The 16,129-nt window shown below is 43.9% G+C and overlaps 1 protein-coding gene across 8 annotated transcripts in view; it reads right to left on the reverse strand.

The window, feature by feature from the left end:
• The window catches only part of ENTPD6 (ectonucleoside triphosphate diphosphohydrolase 6), a 39,386-nt gene extending 23,520 nt beyond the window's left edge, over nucleotides 1–15,866 (reverse strand). For 2 of the 8 annotated variants that reach the window (XM_058684679.1, XM_058684680.1), the window contains exons 1-4: nucleotides 15,709–15,866; nucleotides 13,343–13,433; nucleotides 3,085–3,405; nucleotides 1,401–1,477 (exon numbers count right to left, since the gene is read on the reverse strand). In XM_058684679.1, coding sequence (XP_058540662.1) covers nucleotides 1,401–1,477; nucleotides 3,085–3,376 — 369 coding nt within the window. In that variant the 5' untranslated portion in view covers nucleotides 3,377–3,405; nucleotides 13,343–13,433; nucleotides 15,709–15,866. Of the gene's footprint in view, nucleotides 1–760; nucleotides 785–1,400; nucleotides 1,478–3,084; nucleotides 3,406–4,050; nucleotides 4,197–13,338; nucleotides 13,434–14,301; nucleotides 14,400–15,708 lie in introns of those variants that run through there. The other 6 variants (XM_058684678.1, XM_058684674.1, XM_058684675.1 and 3 more) reach the window with 5 other exon arrangements.
• Nucleotides 15,867–16,129: the final 263 nt, after the last annotated feature.

A 16,129-nucleotide genomic window follows, 5' to 3' on the forward strand; every position in this document is an offset into this window, starting at 1 on the left:
AGAGTAAAGTGCTAGACATTATCCAAATGTCTTTCAGGAGGGGACTGGTTCTGTAATTTAATGTGCCTGCACATACTGCAATATCATTGCCAGAAAAATCAAGGAAGCTCTTCATATCCTGATAGTAAATGTTCTCCATGTTATACTGCTGAGGGACAAAAACAAAGTATGTAACAATGTGAATGCCATTCTATTGTAAAAATAGGGGAGGGGGAAGAATATAGATGTATTTGCTCATAGGTATATCATCTAGCCCTTGAAGGACACATAAGAAACCAGGGACACCAGCTCTCCTGGAGGGGACTAGAGAGGGAGGAGAGTTCTCATTGTCTGCCCTGTGAAGCTGTGAAATATGTCCCACTTGAATGTGTACTGCCTACTAAAACAAATAAGAGTTTAAAAGTCCTATAAGTTTATTCTAAAGACACCTAATTTAATCATGTGTAACCTTATGGTTACTCTAGCATCACTCATTTCAGTTTTGTTTTCAATTTTAACCAAGCCACAGGAAAGCAGGGTGTGACTTCACTGAGATCAAGAGACACTTGTGGGCAAAAATGATACATCAGCTTTTAAGACATATTTGAGCCAAAAGGCATGTGTAGGTATATCACTAACTAGTCCGTTTCATCAGTGCTTTAGTGGAAATACAGGTGTCCAGTATTAGTGCAGCTATAAGCTTTAAGGACTCAAAAAATATAAAAGCTACAAGCTTACAAAAATCATTGTTTGACAGTTTAAATAAATCTTTCACACTTACTTGGTTTTGTGGACTTTACATAATACATTTTTAACTTCAATTTTTTGTGTTAGTCAACTTTTGTCACCCTCAATCAGAGGAACTGAAACAAAAACAAACTCTCAAATAATGCTTTTTTTTTTAAGGCAATTTTTTTAAATGTTTATTTTTGAAAGAGAGAGAAACAGAGCACAAGCAGGGGAGGGTCAGAGAGAGAGGGAGACACAGAATCCAAAGCAGGCTCCCGGCTCTCAACTGTCAGCAGAGTGGGGCTTGAACCCAAGAACTGTGAGATCATGGCCTGAGCCAAAGTTGGACACTCAACCAACTGAGCCACCCAGGCGCCCCTCAAATAATGCTGTTTGTCAAGTTTGTAGGCTTTGTGTTTTTGAACCACACTAAGACTTCTGGGTGGCATGTGTGTTGGCTGGGGGAAGGCCCTAGGGTGGGGGCAGCGGCCCTCCTTGAGCCTCACGTGCAGTACCAGTTTCCTCCAACTGATCATTCTAAACAGCAGGAGATCTCCCAGGTTAGTACTGTCAGAGATGCTTTTCTCTGTGAAGAAGGCCTACTGCACTCAACAGAAAGGGAGCTGGCTTTAACAGATTACACAGTTGGAAGACAAATGTGAAGAACAACAGATGTGAGAGAAAATAATTACCTTTTCAACATCATCAGCATAAGCAGAAAGACCTGGCTTCAGTGCTTTGAAGGTCTCATGGGTCAAAGTGGGAGTTTCTAAGGGGGAAATATGTTTAAAAAGGTACACGACAAATATATACACGAATATATAAATATATACAACAATGGCTTGCTGCCCTTTTCAAAGCAGATGACTGAAATCAGACCAATCCCAGGGTGACTGGGATGCTGCCTCTTTAGTTCAGATAAACAAGATGAATGTTAACACCTGAGGCTTTGGTCAGAACTTTTTTTTTTTTTTTTTTTTTTTTTTAGTCAACCTTACTGAGGTATAATTTATATACAAAACTGTATCCATCTAAAGTGCCAAATTTTAACATGGTTTTCGTGAAATTAACAGAGGAGCAGGACAGATGATTCCAAACTGCAAACATGAAAATCATTTCTCTGTTCTAGGATGGATGTAGTACAGGTTCTGAAAGAACATTTATTTTTTCCCTTCTTTTAAACCATAAGGGGCCTGGACTCATGAGCATATAGCAAGGGAGTGTTCAGGGGTACACTGGTGGCCAAGGGATGCTGGTTCAAATTTGGACATGAAGACCCAGGAGGAAAAATCAGGGACAGAACTTTTTGAAAGGATGTCTCTCCAGAGATAAAATACTGGAATATGGCTATTAAAGGATTACATTCTGAATATGAATTGTCTTAAAAGCTTCAAAACTGTTATGGGAAGTATGTGGGTCTGGCATATAAAACTTTAACTACTGAAATGAGTTAATTAATAGAGCAGATGAAGAGTAGAGAAAACATGCCACAACAGTTTTGGAGAGAACTACTAATGGTGTCTGTTGCCACCAGCTCAAAAACAGTGTCTACTCAAAAGGTTTCGAGGGTCAGCAAAGAACCAGACACGACCAGCAGACCTACTGAGCAGCCAGGGGGAAAACACTCACTGGCTAGAAGCTGGAGGGTGGCCCTCAGAGCTGGAGGGTACAAGGGGCGCTAGGGAAGGAGATCAAAGTGGGGAGGGAAAGAGTTCAGAGCTGGGCAGTGACTGTGTCTCTCCACAGGAGCAGTTAGGGGGCGAACATACACAAACTCCCTCCTCCTTCTTGCCGGAAGCCTGTGGTCCCCACCCTAGCAAGCAAAGCTGATGGGGCTCAGACTCCAGCTCCCTCCGCACTGCTGAGGCCACTCTCGTCTGTCACCCCCCTCTCCTCCTGGACCCACTGGGCAGCACCATGTCAGCCTGGGTCCTAGGTCCGTGCCAGTTCATGACTTACCCAGACTGCTGCCTCATACCAGTCTGAGTTTGGGGCAACTTCCTGCCTTAACCTCGCCCAATGCAGCTTCTGGCTTAAGTCATGGTCCTAGTCATCTGACATGCTGGTAAACACTGGGACAGGACAGGCCACCCAATACCCTTGGGGATCTCAGTTGCCCTGAGGTGGTCACCAGATGCTAGTGTGAGTATGGACAGTCTGGTGCTCCAGGGAAATTCAGATTCCTGGGCCCCAAACCACACCGGAGCCAGCTTCTCTGGGAACTGCATTTTTGACAAGTTCCCAGATGAGTCCGAGGCAGGGCATCCAGCCCACATGCTGATAAACCATTGTCTCTAAGTGGAAGAGATCCCAAGAGCTCTGACGTGAGCAAGGAGAACCATGCAGTGAATGGCCAGGGCCCTCTGCCCAGCATACCTCCAGGCTGCCGGGCGAATTGGAAGATGTGCACACGGGTGCCAGTGCTTCCTGCGTCAAACATGATGCCATAGAAAACCTCATGACCATGTGTAGCTGTCCCCAGAGGACTATGAGCCTGCTGGCCCCTCCGGGCCCCAGACGCTACCTCAGTGATGCTGAAGAAGGCCTGGGTGGCGGAGGCCCAGTGCCACTTGATATAGGCGACATAGATGAACAGGCAAATGAACAGCCCCAGAGGGTAAGCCACTTTTGTCATCTTCAGGTTCCCATTATTTGGTATTTTTCTCATGTCTCTATCTGCTGAGGACTGTGCTGAAGCTGTTGGTGAAAAGGGAGGGAAAGCAGGAAAAACATGTTAGCAAGCTTCCAGGGCGAGTCAGACAAACATTTGTGCTCGGAGACAAAACATTCAGCCAGAAACTGGTCTGCATTTTTCTGCCTGGAATGAGAAGCTTCATTTGGTCTTCAAAGAGCTTCTAGAAGGTATAAGCCCACTTTATAGAAGAGAAGAGGGGGCGCCTGGGTGGCTCAGTCGGTTGGGCGGCCAACTTTGGCTCAGGTCATGATCTCGCAGCTCGTGAGTTCGAGCCCTGCATCGGGCTCTGCGCTGACAGCCTGGAGCCTGCTTCAGATTTTATGTCTCCTCCCTCTGCCCCTCCCCTACCCATGCTCTGTCTCTCTCTCAAAAATAAATAAACATTAAAAAAATTTTTTAAAAAGAAGAGAAGAGGAACTGAGGCTAGTTATATGTATATATACATATATATATATAAAGTCTTTTATATATAGAAAGACTATAGTCTTTATAAGACTAGATAATCTGTTCGAGGTGGAAGGTCTTGCTGAGGCTGACTCGGGGCACAGATCCACAGCTGCCAGCTCTAAGGCAAGTGCTGTTCCAGACGAGTGGCTTTTGGATTTATGGGCACTTTAAAAAGCCAGATGTAAATGGTATCCCCAAACCTCTCAGGGTACAGGAACATGTGTCCAATCCATTCTTTCAGTTCTCGCTTCCTCTTCTATATAGGTGTTCACTTCTCAGAAGGCTTAAAGTCCCATCCTTTGGGGACTACAAAGAGCCCCAGCCACGTCTGAGAAATGCAGCTCATCTTCCTGGAAGTTTCACAGGAGATGTCTCATTTTACTCAGGCAGAATACTCCACCAAGGAGGAAATAATGCCTATGTGCTTTCCAAGCCTATGAAATCCTACCCGAGCAGCAAAAGAAACTAACTCCGCGCCACTGTCTTTGGTTCAATACCCCTCAGCCCCTCAAATAAAGCATTCATTCAAGCTTTCTTAGCAGCTTCTGGTATAAGACACCATGTGGGAACCTGAGGCTTCAAAGAATAAGAAGCAGGGTGCTTGATTCTCAGGGCTCCCTACCCTTGGGGAATGTCCACCTGTCTGTCCATCCCTCACTCCGTAAGTTGTAAATGGAGTGGACTCTCCTAGGAGTAAGGAGACAGGGAAGTACAAAGCTGAAGGCAGGACATGGGTTTATATTCTGCCCATAGCAGCATGTGACTGTGGGCAAGTTAACCTTCATGAGGGCTGGTCTCCTCATCTGTAAGGGGGAAAGCTGCTTCGTGATGCTGTTTGGGGATACAATGAGATGTGTGATGTGCTCAGAAGAGGACACAGAGAATGTGCCAGCCCATATTCAATGCTGGCTTTATAGCAGGGTAGTGGGAGGTAACACCCCCCTTGGAACCAGGGACAGTGACAGGCAGGAGTGCTGGAAGATAGTGTGACTGCACTCTCTGGGAAGGAGAAAAGCAGGGGCCAGAGTTAAAAGTGCAGGGGGCAAGCCTGTGGTGGTCTTCACACCAACCTTGAGGTTGTCTGGGCAGAGGGGAAATGGAATGAAAGTGGCCCTTGGGGTGGTGGGGAAGGGAGTCCAGGACTTCTGTGGCCACTCCTTTCCAGGATCTAGCCCTGCAGCTAAACCTGGATGCCCTCAGATCCAAGAGCGCTGCCCAAACCTTTGGATGTCTCTGTGCTCCTGCTCAGGGGGACACCAGTGGCCCACCACCCAAGCTTAGGCAGGGAGCAGGACAAATCATACTTCCCTGAGCATCTGCTGTGCACAGGGCTGAGGGAAAGTCTATGTTGGCAGGACCAAGGAGCAAGCCTCCTCCCCACCCCTGTTCCTGCCTAACTTTGAGCCTCTCTTGGGTCTCACTTGGGAGCTTCTTACTGCTCTAAGGATCATGGTGCACACCCTGGATCCTCACCAGCCTTTGTAGCTTTCTCTCATCCTCTCTTGCCTTTGCTCATAGTGCTCTGAGAACCTAGTGCCTCCTTCTGTCCCTAGAACTCAGCTCCTCTCTGCCTCAGTCCCTTTGCACACACTGTTACCAGTTCCCAGAATGCTCGTGCAACAACCCAGTCAACCTTGTTCTCATCCCCAAGCCTCAGCTGAAATGTTATTGTCCCCACCATCCCTGACCACCCTCAACTTGAAAGATCCTCACCCCCATTATGCTCTCTCTGTACTCCCTGCCCCCTCTGGCCTGGTACCCCCATAATCTGTAACAATGCCAGGATCTGTGGGATTAATTCCTGAAGGTCCATGTCACCCTCTAGGCCATGAGCTTCAAGGTCAGGAACTTATCCTGGTTGTGCCACTGCAGCTCAGTTGAGAACACAGGTCCCTATCTAGAAGGGTGGAGTATGCGCCTCTATCCCTGTCTACCTCCCACACTGTCACCAGACACACAAGAGTCCCTATTTTGGGGTGCCTAGGTGGCTCAGTCAGTTAAGCATCTGACTTTGGCTCAGGTCATGATCTCACAGTTTGTGAGTTCAAGCCCCACATCGGGCTCTCTGCAGTCAGTACAAATTCTGCTTCAGATCTTCTGTCTCACTCTCTCATGTATATGTGTTCTCTCTCTCTCTCTCTGAAAAATAAACATTTAAAAAAAATAAAAAGAGTCCCTGTTTCAAATCCTTTAATGAGGAGAGGAACATTAGCAAGACAGTAGAATAGGGAGCTCTAGGCCCTTGCTCCCCCACAGAAATATTAGAAAAAAACTGGGACTGGCTGTAATATTTTATAGGCATTCTGAAAAACAGTCAAAGATCCATAGATTTCTACAAGCAAATGCCTAATCAAGAAATCACATTCAGAATGTTCGTTAAGTTCAGTGGTGTTTACTCATCCTTGCCCCCACCCCTCTCTGCACAGTGTAGTCTAAAGGAAGCAGCAGCTCAGTGTCTACCTATCTCCTTCCTTCAAACTGGAGGGATCAGAGCAACATTCTAACCTATCTTCAGGCTGCCCAAGAGACAGGTCTCTGTTTTGCCTGACTTGGAACTCAGAGCTCCAATGGGGGAAAACCGTGGAACGCAGCTATGGGTACTTCTTATGAAAGTCACGGGGTGACTGCAGAACCACACATGCTTGGGGCAAGAGGCCAGGTTTGTGTGTGTGTGTGTGTGTGTGTGTGTGTGTGTGTGTGTGTGTGTAAGAAACAAGAGAACATTGAACACCTAAGAAGGAGTGTGGATGGAACCATTTAAGAAATTAAGACATTTAGGGGCGCCTGGGTGGCTCAGTCGGTTGAGTGCCGACTTCGGCTCAGGTCATGATCTCGCGGTCCGTGAGTTCGAGCCCCGCATCGGGCCCCTGTGCTGACAGCTCAGAGCCCGGAGCCTGTTTCAGATTCTGTGTCTCCCTCTCTCTGACCCTCCCCCATTCATGCTCTGTCTCTCTCTGTCTCAAAAATAAATAAACGTTTAAAAAAAAAATTAAAAAAAAAAAAGAAATTAAGACATTTAAAAGCAACCATAACACATGGGAGAATTGAAACTAACACACACACAGACCCAGGTAACAATCCTGAGAGGACCTTAAGCCTTTGCCCCGGACTGACTTGAAGGCTCAGACACATTCTGTTAATTAGTGAAGATCTTTCATGGCACAGAACCAGTCTGCAAAGCCTCGGAGAGGTGGCTATTTTCTTAAATGCTCCACTTTTCAACAATAGAAATCACAAGGCATACCAAGATACAGGAATATTTGGCCCATTCAAAGGAAGAAAAGGTGGCAGAAACTGTCTCTGAAGAAACATAGGCATTGGATATACCAGATAAAGACTTAAAACAACTGTCTTACATATGGTGAAACACAAGAACTGAAAGAAATATGGAATGTGACATATGACAACAAAATGGGAATATCAATGAAGAAATAGAAATTATAAAAAGCAACCAAATTGTGGGGCTAAATATATTGAAAAATTCACAAGAGGGGTTTAACAGCAAATTTGAGCAGGCAGAAGAACCAGTGAACTTGAACATGGACATTAAATTTATTGAATCAGAGGAGCAAAAGAAAAAAAGACATAAGAAAAGTGAACAGAGCCCAAGGGATTTATGGGACACCACAAGGGACCAACAGGCACATTTCAGGAGCCCCGGAAGAAAACACAGAGAGAAGGACAGAAATAATGGCTGAACTCCAAGGAGGATAAACCCAGAGACTCATGCTGAGATACACTGTAATCACACCACTGAAAGCCAGAAAATAAAAGGAATCTTGAAAGCAGCAAGAGAAAAGCAATCCATCATGTACAAAGAATCCTTAAATAATAAGATTATCAGCCCATTTCTCAACAGAAACTTTGGAGATCAGAAAGCAGCGGGATGATATATTCAAACTGCTGAAAGAAAAATCTGTCAGCTGAGAATTTCATATTGAGTAAAACTGCCCTTCAAAAATGAAGGTGAAATTAAGGCATTCCCAGATAAATGAAAGCTGAGGGAGTTCTTTGCCAGCAGACCTGCCCTACAACAAATGCTAAAGGTTGACATGCAAGGACGCCAAACAGTAACAGAAATCCATAAGAAAATATAAAGATCTCCAAAGAAGTTAAATACGTGGACAAACACAACAACCAGTATTAGTGTATATTTGGTTTGTAACTCCACTTTTTATTTTCTTCAGCATTAAAAAAACAAATGCTGAGGGGTATGTGGGTGGCTCAGTTGGTTAAGCGTCTGACTTCAGCTCAGGTCATGATCTCACAGGTTTTGAGTTCAGGCCTCTCATTGGGCTTCGTGCTGACAGTGTGGAGCCTGCTTGGGATTCTCTCTCTTTGCCCCTCCCCAACTTGCACTCTCTCTATCTCAAAATAAATAAAAGTAAAACAAAGCAAAACAAATGCTGTGACATCAAAAACAAATTAGGAAGATATATGATATAAAGGAGAAGAGTTAACGTATGTAATTCAAGCTAAACTGGGATAAATTTTAGAATACACTTATAATTTCAGGATGTTATATGTAATCTCTGTGGTAATCACCAAGAAAATATCTAGAAAATATATATAAAAGGAAATGAGAAGGGAATAAATACTGTCCTTAGAAAATAATCAATTACACCCAAAGGAAAGCAATAATGGAGGAAATGAGGGACAAAAAAGCTATAAGACCTACACAAAATAAAATGGCAAAAGTAGTCCTTCCCTGTCAGTAGTTTAATTTTTAAATTTTTTAAAATGTTTATTTAGTTTTGAGAGAGAAGAGACAGAGCATGTGGGAGGAAGAGGCAGAGACAGAGGGACACACAGAATCCAAAGCGGGCTCCATGCTCTGAGCTGTCGGCACAGAGCCTGACAGAGGGCTCGAACTCACGGACCGTGAGATCATGACCTGAGCTGAAGTGGGACACTTAACCAACTGAGCCACCCAGGCACCCCTCCCTGTCAGTACTTTAAATGTAAACGGATTAAACTTTCCAACCAAGATACATAGAGTAGCTGAATGGATAAAAAAACAAGATCCAACCATATCATTCTACAAGAGACTTACTTTAGATCTAAGGGCATATACAGACTGAAAGTAAAAGAATGAAAAGGATTCCATGAAAAGAGTAACCAAAACAGAGTAGAAGTGGCTATACTAACATTAGACAAAACAGACTTTGAATCAAAAACTGTCAGAAAAAATAAAAACATACAATGATAAAAGGGTCAAGTCTCCACTAACATAACAATTATAAACATATACAACAGAGCTCTTAAATATATGAAACAAACAGAACTGAAAGGAGAAATAGTTGTACAATAATAGTAGGAGAATTCAATATCCCACTTTCAATAAAGGATAGAAAAACCAGACAGAAGATCAATAAAGAAATAGGGAACTTGAACAACTAAAGACCACCTGGACCTGAGAGGCACATACAGACCACCCAACAACAGCAGAATCCACATTCTTCTCAAGTGCACATGGAACATCCTCCAGGACAGACAAGATGAGAAGCTACAAAACATGTCTTAATGTATTTTATTTTATTTTATTTTTTTTTAATTTTTTTTTCAACGTTTTTTTATTTATTTTTGGGACAGAGAGAGACAGAGCATGAACGGGGGAGGGGCAGAGAGAGAGGGAGACACAGAATCGGAAACAGGCTCCAGGCTCCGAGCCATCAGCCCAGAGCCTGACGCGGGGCTCGAACTCACAGACCGCGAGATCGTGACCTGGCTGAAGTCGGACGCTTAACCGACTGCGCCACCCAGGCGCCCCATAAACATGTCTTAATGTATTTTAAAAGATCACAATCAAAGTATATTTTCTGATTACAGTGCAATGAAACTAGAAATCAATAGAAGAAGGAAAGCTGGAAAACTAAACACCACACTCTTAGCTAATGTGTCAAAAAAGAAATCAAAAAGGAAATCAGAAAATACCTTCTGACAGGTGAAAATTAAAACACAACATACCAAACCTTTGGAATGCAGTGAAAGCAGTACCAAGAAGGAATTTTATAGCTGTAAATGCTTACATTATAAGAAAGATTGCAAACCAACAACCTAACTTTACACCTTAAGGAACTAGAAAAAGAACAAATTAAACACAAAACTAGAAGGAAGGAAACAATAAAAATTAAAGCAGGATAAGCAGAAGATAGAAAAACAGAGAAAAATCCATGAAGCCAAGAAAAATCCATGAATCCAATTCTTTGAAAAGATCACCATAACTGAACCTTTAGCTATACTGACTAAGGAATAAAGAGAGAAGATTCAAATTATAACTAAAATCAGAAATTAAGGGAACATTACTACTGATTTTACAGAATGAAAATAATTATAAGAGTTTTATGTTCAACTGTACACCAATAATTGGATAACCTACATGAAATCAATAAATTCCTAGAAACACAACCTACCAAGATGAATTATGAAGAAATAGAAAATCTGAAGACCTATAACTAGTAAGGAGATTGAATCAGTAATCAAAAATCTCCCAACAAAGAAAACTCCTGGACCAAATGACTAGTGATCTGGTCACTACTAATTTTACCAAACATTTTAAGAAGAATCCCAAAATCTTCCCCCAAATTGAAGAAAAGGAATGTTTTAACTCATTCAATAAGGCCAGCATTACCCTAATACCAAAGCCACTACAAGACAAAGACACTACAAGAAAATACAGACCAGCATTCCTTATGAATAGTGATGCAAAAATCCTCAACAAATAGCAGCAAACTGAATTCAACCACACAGCAAAAGGACCAACTGGGATTTATTCCTAGAATGCAAGAATGGTTCAAGATTTAAAACCCATCAAGGCAAATATATCATATTAACAGAATAAAGGGGAAAAATCCATATGATCATCTCAATCAATGCAGAAAAAACATTTAATAAAATCCAACACTTTTTAATAATAAAAATAACCAGCAAACAGGAATAGAAGAAAATACTTCAACATAATAAAGGCCATATATACAAACCCAACAACTAACATCAGACTCAATAGTGGAAGACTGAAAACTTTTACTTTAAAATCAGAAACAAGAAAGGATGTCTGTTTTCAACACTTCCATTCAACATAACATTGGAAGTTTTAGCCAGACCAATCGGGAAAGTAAAAGAAATAAAAGGCATCCAAAGTGGGAAGAAGAAATAAAATTATCTGTTCATAGATTACATGATCTTACATGTAAAAAACCCTAAAGATTCCACAAGGAAGGAAAATAACTGTTAGAACTAATAAATTCAAGGTTACAGGACACAATATCAACACATAAAAATCAGTTGTTTCTATACACTATAATGAACAATCTGAAAAGAAAATTAAGAAAATAATTCTATTTACAATAGCATCAAAGGAATAAGATACTGAAGAATAAAATTAACCACCAAGGTGTACCTGGGGTGGCTCAGTTGGCTGAGCATCTGACTCTTGATTTTGGCTCAGGTCATGATCCCAGGGTCATGGGATCAAGCCCTGCATCGGGCTGTGTTGAGCATGGACCCTGCTTGGGATTTACTCTCTCTCTGCCCCTCTCTCCTGCTCACACATGCTCTCTTTCTCAAAATAAACAAATAAATAAAAATTTAAAAAAGAAAAAAGTTAACCAAGGAGGTGAAAGACTTGTACCCTGAACACTACAGAACATAGCTGAAAGAAAACTGAGTCAAATAAATAGTAAGATAACCGTGTTCATGGACTGTAAGACTTAATATTGTTAAGATATCAATACTATCTGTAATGGTCCACAGGTTCAATGCAATTCCTATCAAAATCCTAATGACTTTTTTGCAGAGACAGAAAAAAATAAATCCTAAAATTCATAAGGAATCTCAAGGGACCCCCAAATCACAAAACAATCTTGAAAAAGAACTAATTGGATGCCTTATACTTCCTGATTTCAAAACATACTACAAAGCCACAGTAATTAAAAGCTTGTGGTAGTGGGACACATAGACCAACAGAACAGAAAATCCAGAGATAAACCCTTACGTACATGGTAAAATGGTTTTTGATAAGGGTATCGAGACCATTCATGGGGGAAAGGATAGTCTCTTTAAGAAATGGTACTGGGAAAACTGGATATACACACACAAAAGACTGAAGTTGGATCCTTTCCTTATACCATATTAATTCAGAATTATACAGAAAATTATTAATTATACAGAAATTAATTCAAAATGGATTAAAGACCTAACTATAAAACCTAAAACTATAAAACTCCCAGAAGAGGGGAGCGTAGGTGGCTCAGTTGGTTGAGTGTTTTGTTTTGCTTTTTTAAAAAGATCTTATTTCTCTTGTCTTTTCTCCACATCTCTACAAAATCTACCCAAGGTGTTTACTGCCACTCTAAACCCTGGCAGCTAGAGGCTTCTCTCTTGGGCTCTTCGGTGCTCTACACATTTCCCCTCCTTGAGTAAGCGGTATGTGGAGCTATTCATTTGTGCCTTTCTTCCTTCTGGTTAGAGTGCCTCTCTAGAAGCAAGGACCAGCCCACTCATTCCCAACCCCAACACAAGGCCAGAGCCCACAGCCAGTAAGCCAATACTTGCTGGTAAAGGAGGCTAGATGATGGCTTAGCAATTCTCTGGTAGTCAGGGAAAGATGGGAGCCATCAACAGGGCTTCATGACCCAGATGATGGCCACCAACAGAAGCAGGCTGTTTGGGAAGGGGCTGTTTGGGCAGGAGACAATAGTGACCAGGTTTTCTACAAGTTTGAAATTACAGCAGGGCATGGGTCAGAAATGGAACTGACCCTTGTGAGAGAGCAGGTTTGGGGCTGTGACCTGGGGAACCATCTGCACTGAGATGTTAGCTAAGATTAGGAATGAAGAAATCAATTACAGAGAGAAGATCCAGCAACAATCAAGGCTGAGATGTGACCTGGGGAATGCCCATCCCCAGGCAGCCAGTGTTCACCCTACATCCTACCCTCTCACAGGCTTCCTTTCGTTAGGTTACTGTAACCCAGAGTTTTCCATTGCTAAGAGATGATTAAACAAAAAAGTATTTATAAAGAAAGCTCTAAAGCAACTATTTCTAAGGATGAACAGTAAGGACACAAAAGTAATACTAACATCTTCCAACTCTGATGGTGCTTTTTATAAGACTCTTTCTTGCCTTTCTTTCTCTCTCTTTCTTTCTGTATACTCTCTCTCCTCTTTTGCAACCAGAAGGCTGGCACCACATTTGCCTGTCTGAGCCACACGGGTAGAAGACCCTTTTTCATAATCACATTTTATCATGTCCTGTGTTAGTCTACGAACCATGTCCTACATGATCAGATTAACAGGTGGAATACCAAATTTTGAGGCAAAGGCTGGTCTTTATTACATTTGTCTACCCATTACAAAAATACACTTTACATATGCTATATCCTGTTACCAGAGGCCTACAAGGCTGGCACTTATACTACATAACATATGACTTACATAACTTATTGCCATATGACAGCACCAAGGCCCAGAAAATGTTTGAAAACAGACTTGCCTGGAATCACAGAGCTGGCACGTGGTGAGGCACAGACCAGACTTTCTGGCTTCTGTCTCCAAATCAAATGTGCTCCATCACTTCACTTACCCTATTAATGTAAGACTCTACTTTAGACAACAAAAAAATACTCACATGGAATTACACATCATCATTAGAGTTACACACCAAGAAGTCTGGCATGACATAAACAGAGTCCAAATAGAAAATAACATTTAGGAAGCATAGAGCCAGGAACAGCCTGGCCCACAGGAACCTCCACATCCTAGAGACCCAAACTTAAAAGCCAGTTTCACTCCACTGGGTTAAGATGTTTGTTCAGTGATACTAGTACTATGAGACAACCTTTGGAGGGGAAAATTGCATTTCCATGGGCACAACTAACACCATAAGTGTAAATGTGTTGATCAGGCCCTCCCTAGAAGGAAAACAATTCACTTTAGCTTTGTCCTTTAAAGGAAGAGTCTAGAACAAGGCTATAAGGAAGGTAAGCCAGGTGGGGAATAAAGAGTAGGCTGGGAGTAGGGTGGGGCAGGATCTAAGGTGTGCAAAGGCAAAAAGAGGTTTGGCTTAGCATATCTTGCTCCCAGCTGACTCCAGCTGGGGGCTACCTTCCATCAGAGGGAGGGTGGGGTCACAGAGCAGAATTTGGGTGTGGAGCAATGGTGCCCGAGACAAGTGCCTGGCCATCCATTGGCTAGCGTTCTAGAAGCTAGGGAAGGTAGCTGAGCTTCTGGAAATACAAGCTCATCTGATTTGGATCAGTGGCCCCACAATATGTCGGCCAGTTTCGTCAAGGTTTTCAGTTAAAATACACAAAAGGGCCATGTGTGCAAATGACTGTCACATATGCTAAAAACCTATCCAAAATTAAATGACATTAACAAACCACTATTTATTCTCCTGGTAGGTTTAAATGGATTTTTCTCCCCTTCTCTGAAAAAAAAAAGCATACATACATGAGTCAGCCCTGTTAACATCACCCGGTGTTTCCTTTTCACAAGACAGAGTGGGAGGGGAGGTTCTTCCAGATCTCTTTACATGGTTGTCCACCTCTCTGGTTTGTCATATGAGGTTCCACAAGGGAGACAGACACACACCTTATTAGCCAACTGATGCTTATAAGGGTGGGGGGGAGACAGAAACAGTTTCTGGATTTGTATCACTATACTTTTCTCCCCCATGAACCTTGTTAATATGTTGGTGACAGCAACACAAGAACCTCCCCCAGACAAACCCTAATCCCTCCATCCATCATGAGTTTTGCACAGTACGTCAGAAGGTCCTTGTAATCACAGTTGATATCCACCTATCCTCAAGCAACCTCCTTCCTAGAAGTTTCAGTTTCCTTCACTGGGTGGCTATGGGTTAGGACCTCCATGGCATCCTGAAGGATGTAGGATATGTGGCATGATATGCATGATTCTGGAATACAAGTGTCTGGAGAGACAACTGAAACTACCCAGGCACTTCTGGGTGACTGATTCCTTTGGGTGGAAGCCCAGGATATGGGGTCTGTGCCCACCATCATCTACAAAACAATTCAGGCTTTTCCCCAACCCTTAAAACCATTCTATGGCTTCTAACTTAAGATAAAAAACATCCTTCCTTCCATGGTCCCTGCCCATCTCTCCCTTCTCTTCTACCTTCCTGATGCTTCAAGGCTTTCCTCTGAAGGAAGTCCAGCTTGGTGTCCAGCTCTATCCACCTCTGGCCTCTCTCTCTCTCTCTCTCTCTCTCTCTGGTAGCCTGGAGCACTCCTGGCTCATGCCTCAGCTCAGGCAGAACCGACTGACCACCCTATGAGGTCTATTCCTGGTCACTACAGCAATGCCAGAGTTTATTGTCCTCACATCCGCAGTACTGTCAGAATGGCATGATCTTGCCCGTTACCTGGGCTTCCCACCTGGGCTGTGAGGCCCAGAAGGGAATTGGGCCTGCCAGTCCTTCCCCTACTGGATCTCCTGCATCTGGCACAGCTCTGGGAACCGGTCAGCAAATGCTGCTGAATGAATGAATGTAGCACGGCTCCAGCTTCCTGGGGGCAGAGACCCCTACTATTTGGCCCACCCAGATTCCAGAACACGAATCGCTCCCCTCACGGGTCAGCGGAGCCCAGAGTTCAAGGAGGACTAATGGAACCAGGACGTTAAGGCAGCAGGAGGTTAAAGCCAGGTGCGAATGACCCTGATGTCGCCTGCAAGCACCGCTGCTAAAGCCCGAGGAGCTGGCAGGCGCGTGGGTCTGGACCCCTCTTCCACTCCGCGCCCCCGCTACGGGCGGCCCACGTGCAGACCCCCGGGTCCGGCAAACTCCGCCGGCCCCACACGCGTCCCCGCCCCCCCGCTCTCCCCCCCCGCACTTACCTTGTAGGGTCCCCTCTTCACGGAGGGAGGTTCCCTTTCGCGGAAGCTGGCGGGCTCCCCAGGAAGCGTCCGATTCTCCTCTCCTACCGGCGTTACCAGGGCCACCACCCACAGGCCAAGAGCCGGCGGATCCTGGGAGCCTAGGCCCCGCCTACGTGCACGTCATGTCTTTGGCGGAGCATAGCAGAACATTGCGGATCCAGCGCGCAGGAGCGGCGTGTGGGCGGGGCTTAGCTGGATACCCGGAGCGGTGTGGCCGTATTTTCCGCCTGGGTAGGTCTTTGTGGTTCCCTGCTGGAGGCGCTTCGGGTAGTGTTGGACTTGAATGAGGTCTTGGCCTGTCTGGCCTCCACCGCCCAAGTGCGTCCTTCACGGGCCGTGTTCGGCTCCTGCCCTGTGTTGTAGGGGTTCCTCTGTGCAG

Source organism: Neofelis nebulosa, chromosome 9, assembly GCF_028018385.1.
Source record: "Neofelis nebulosa isolate mNeoNeb1 chromosome 9, mNeoNeb1.pri, whole genome shotgun sequence".
NCBI classification, from domain to species: domain Eukaryota; kingdom Metazoa; phylum Chordata; class Mammalia; order Carnivora; family Felidae; genus Neofelis; species Neofelis nebulosa.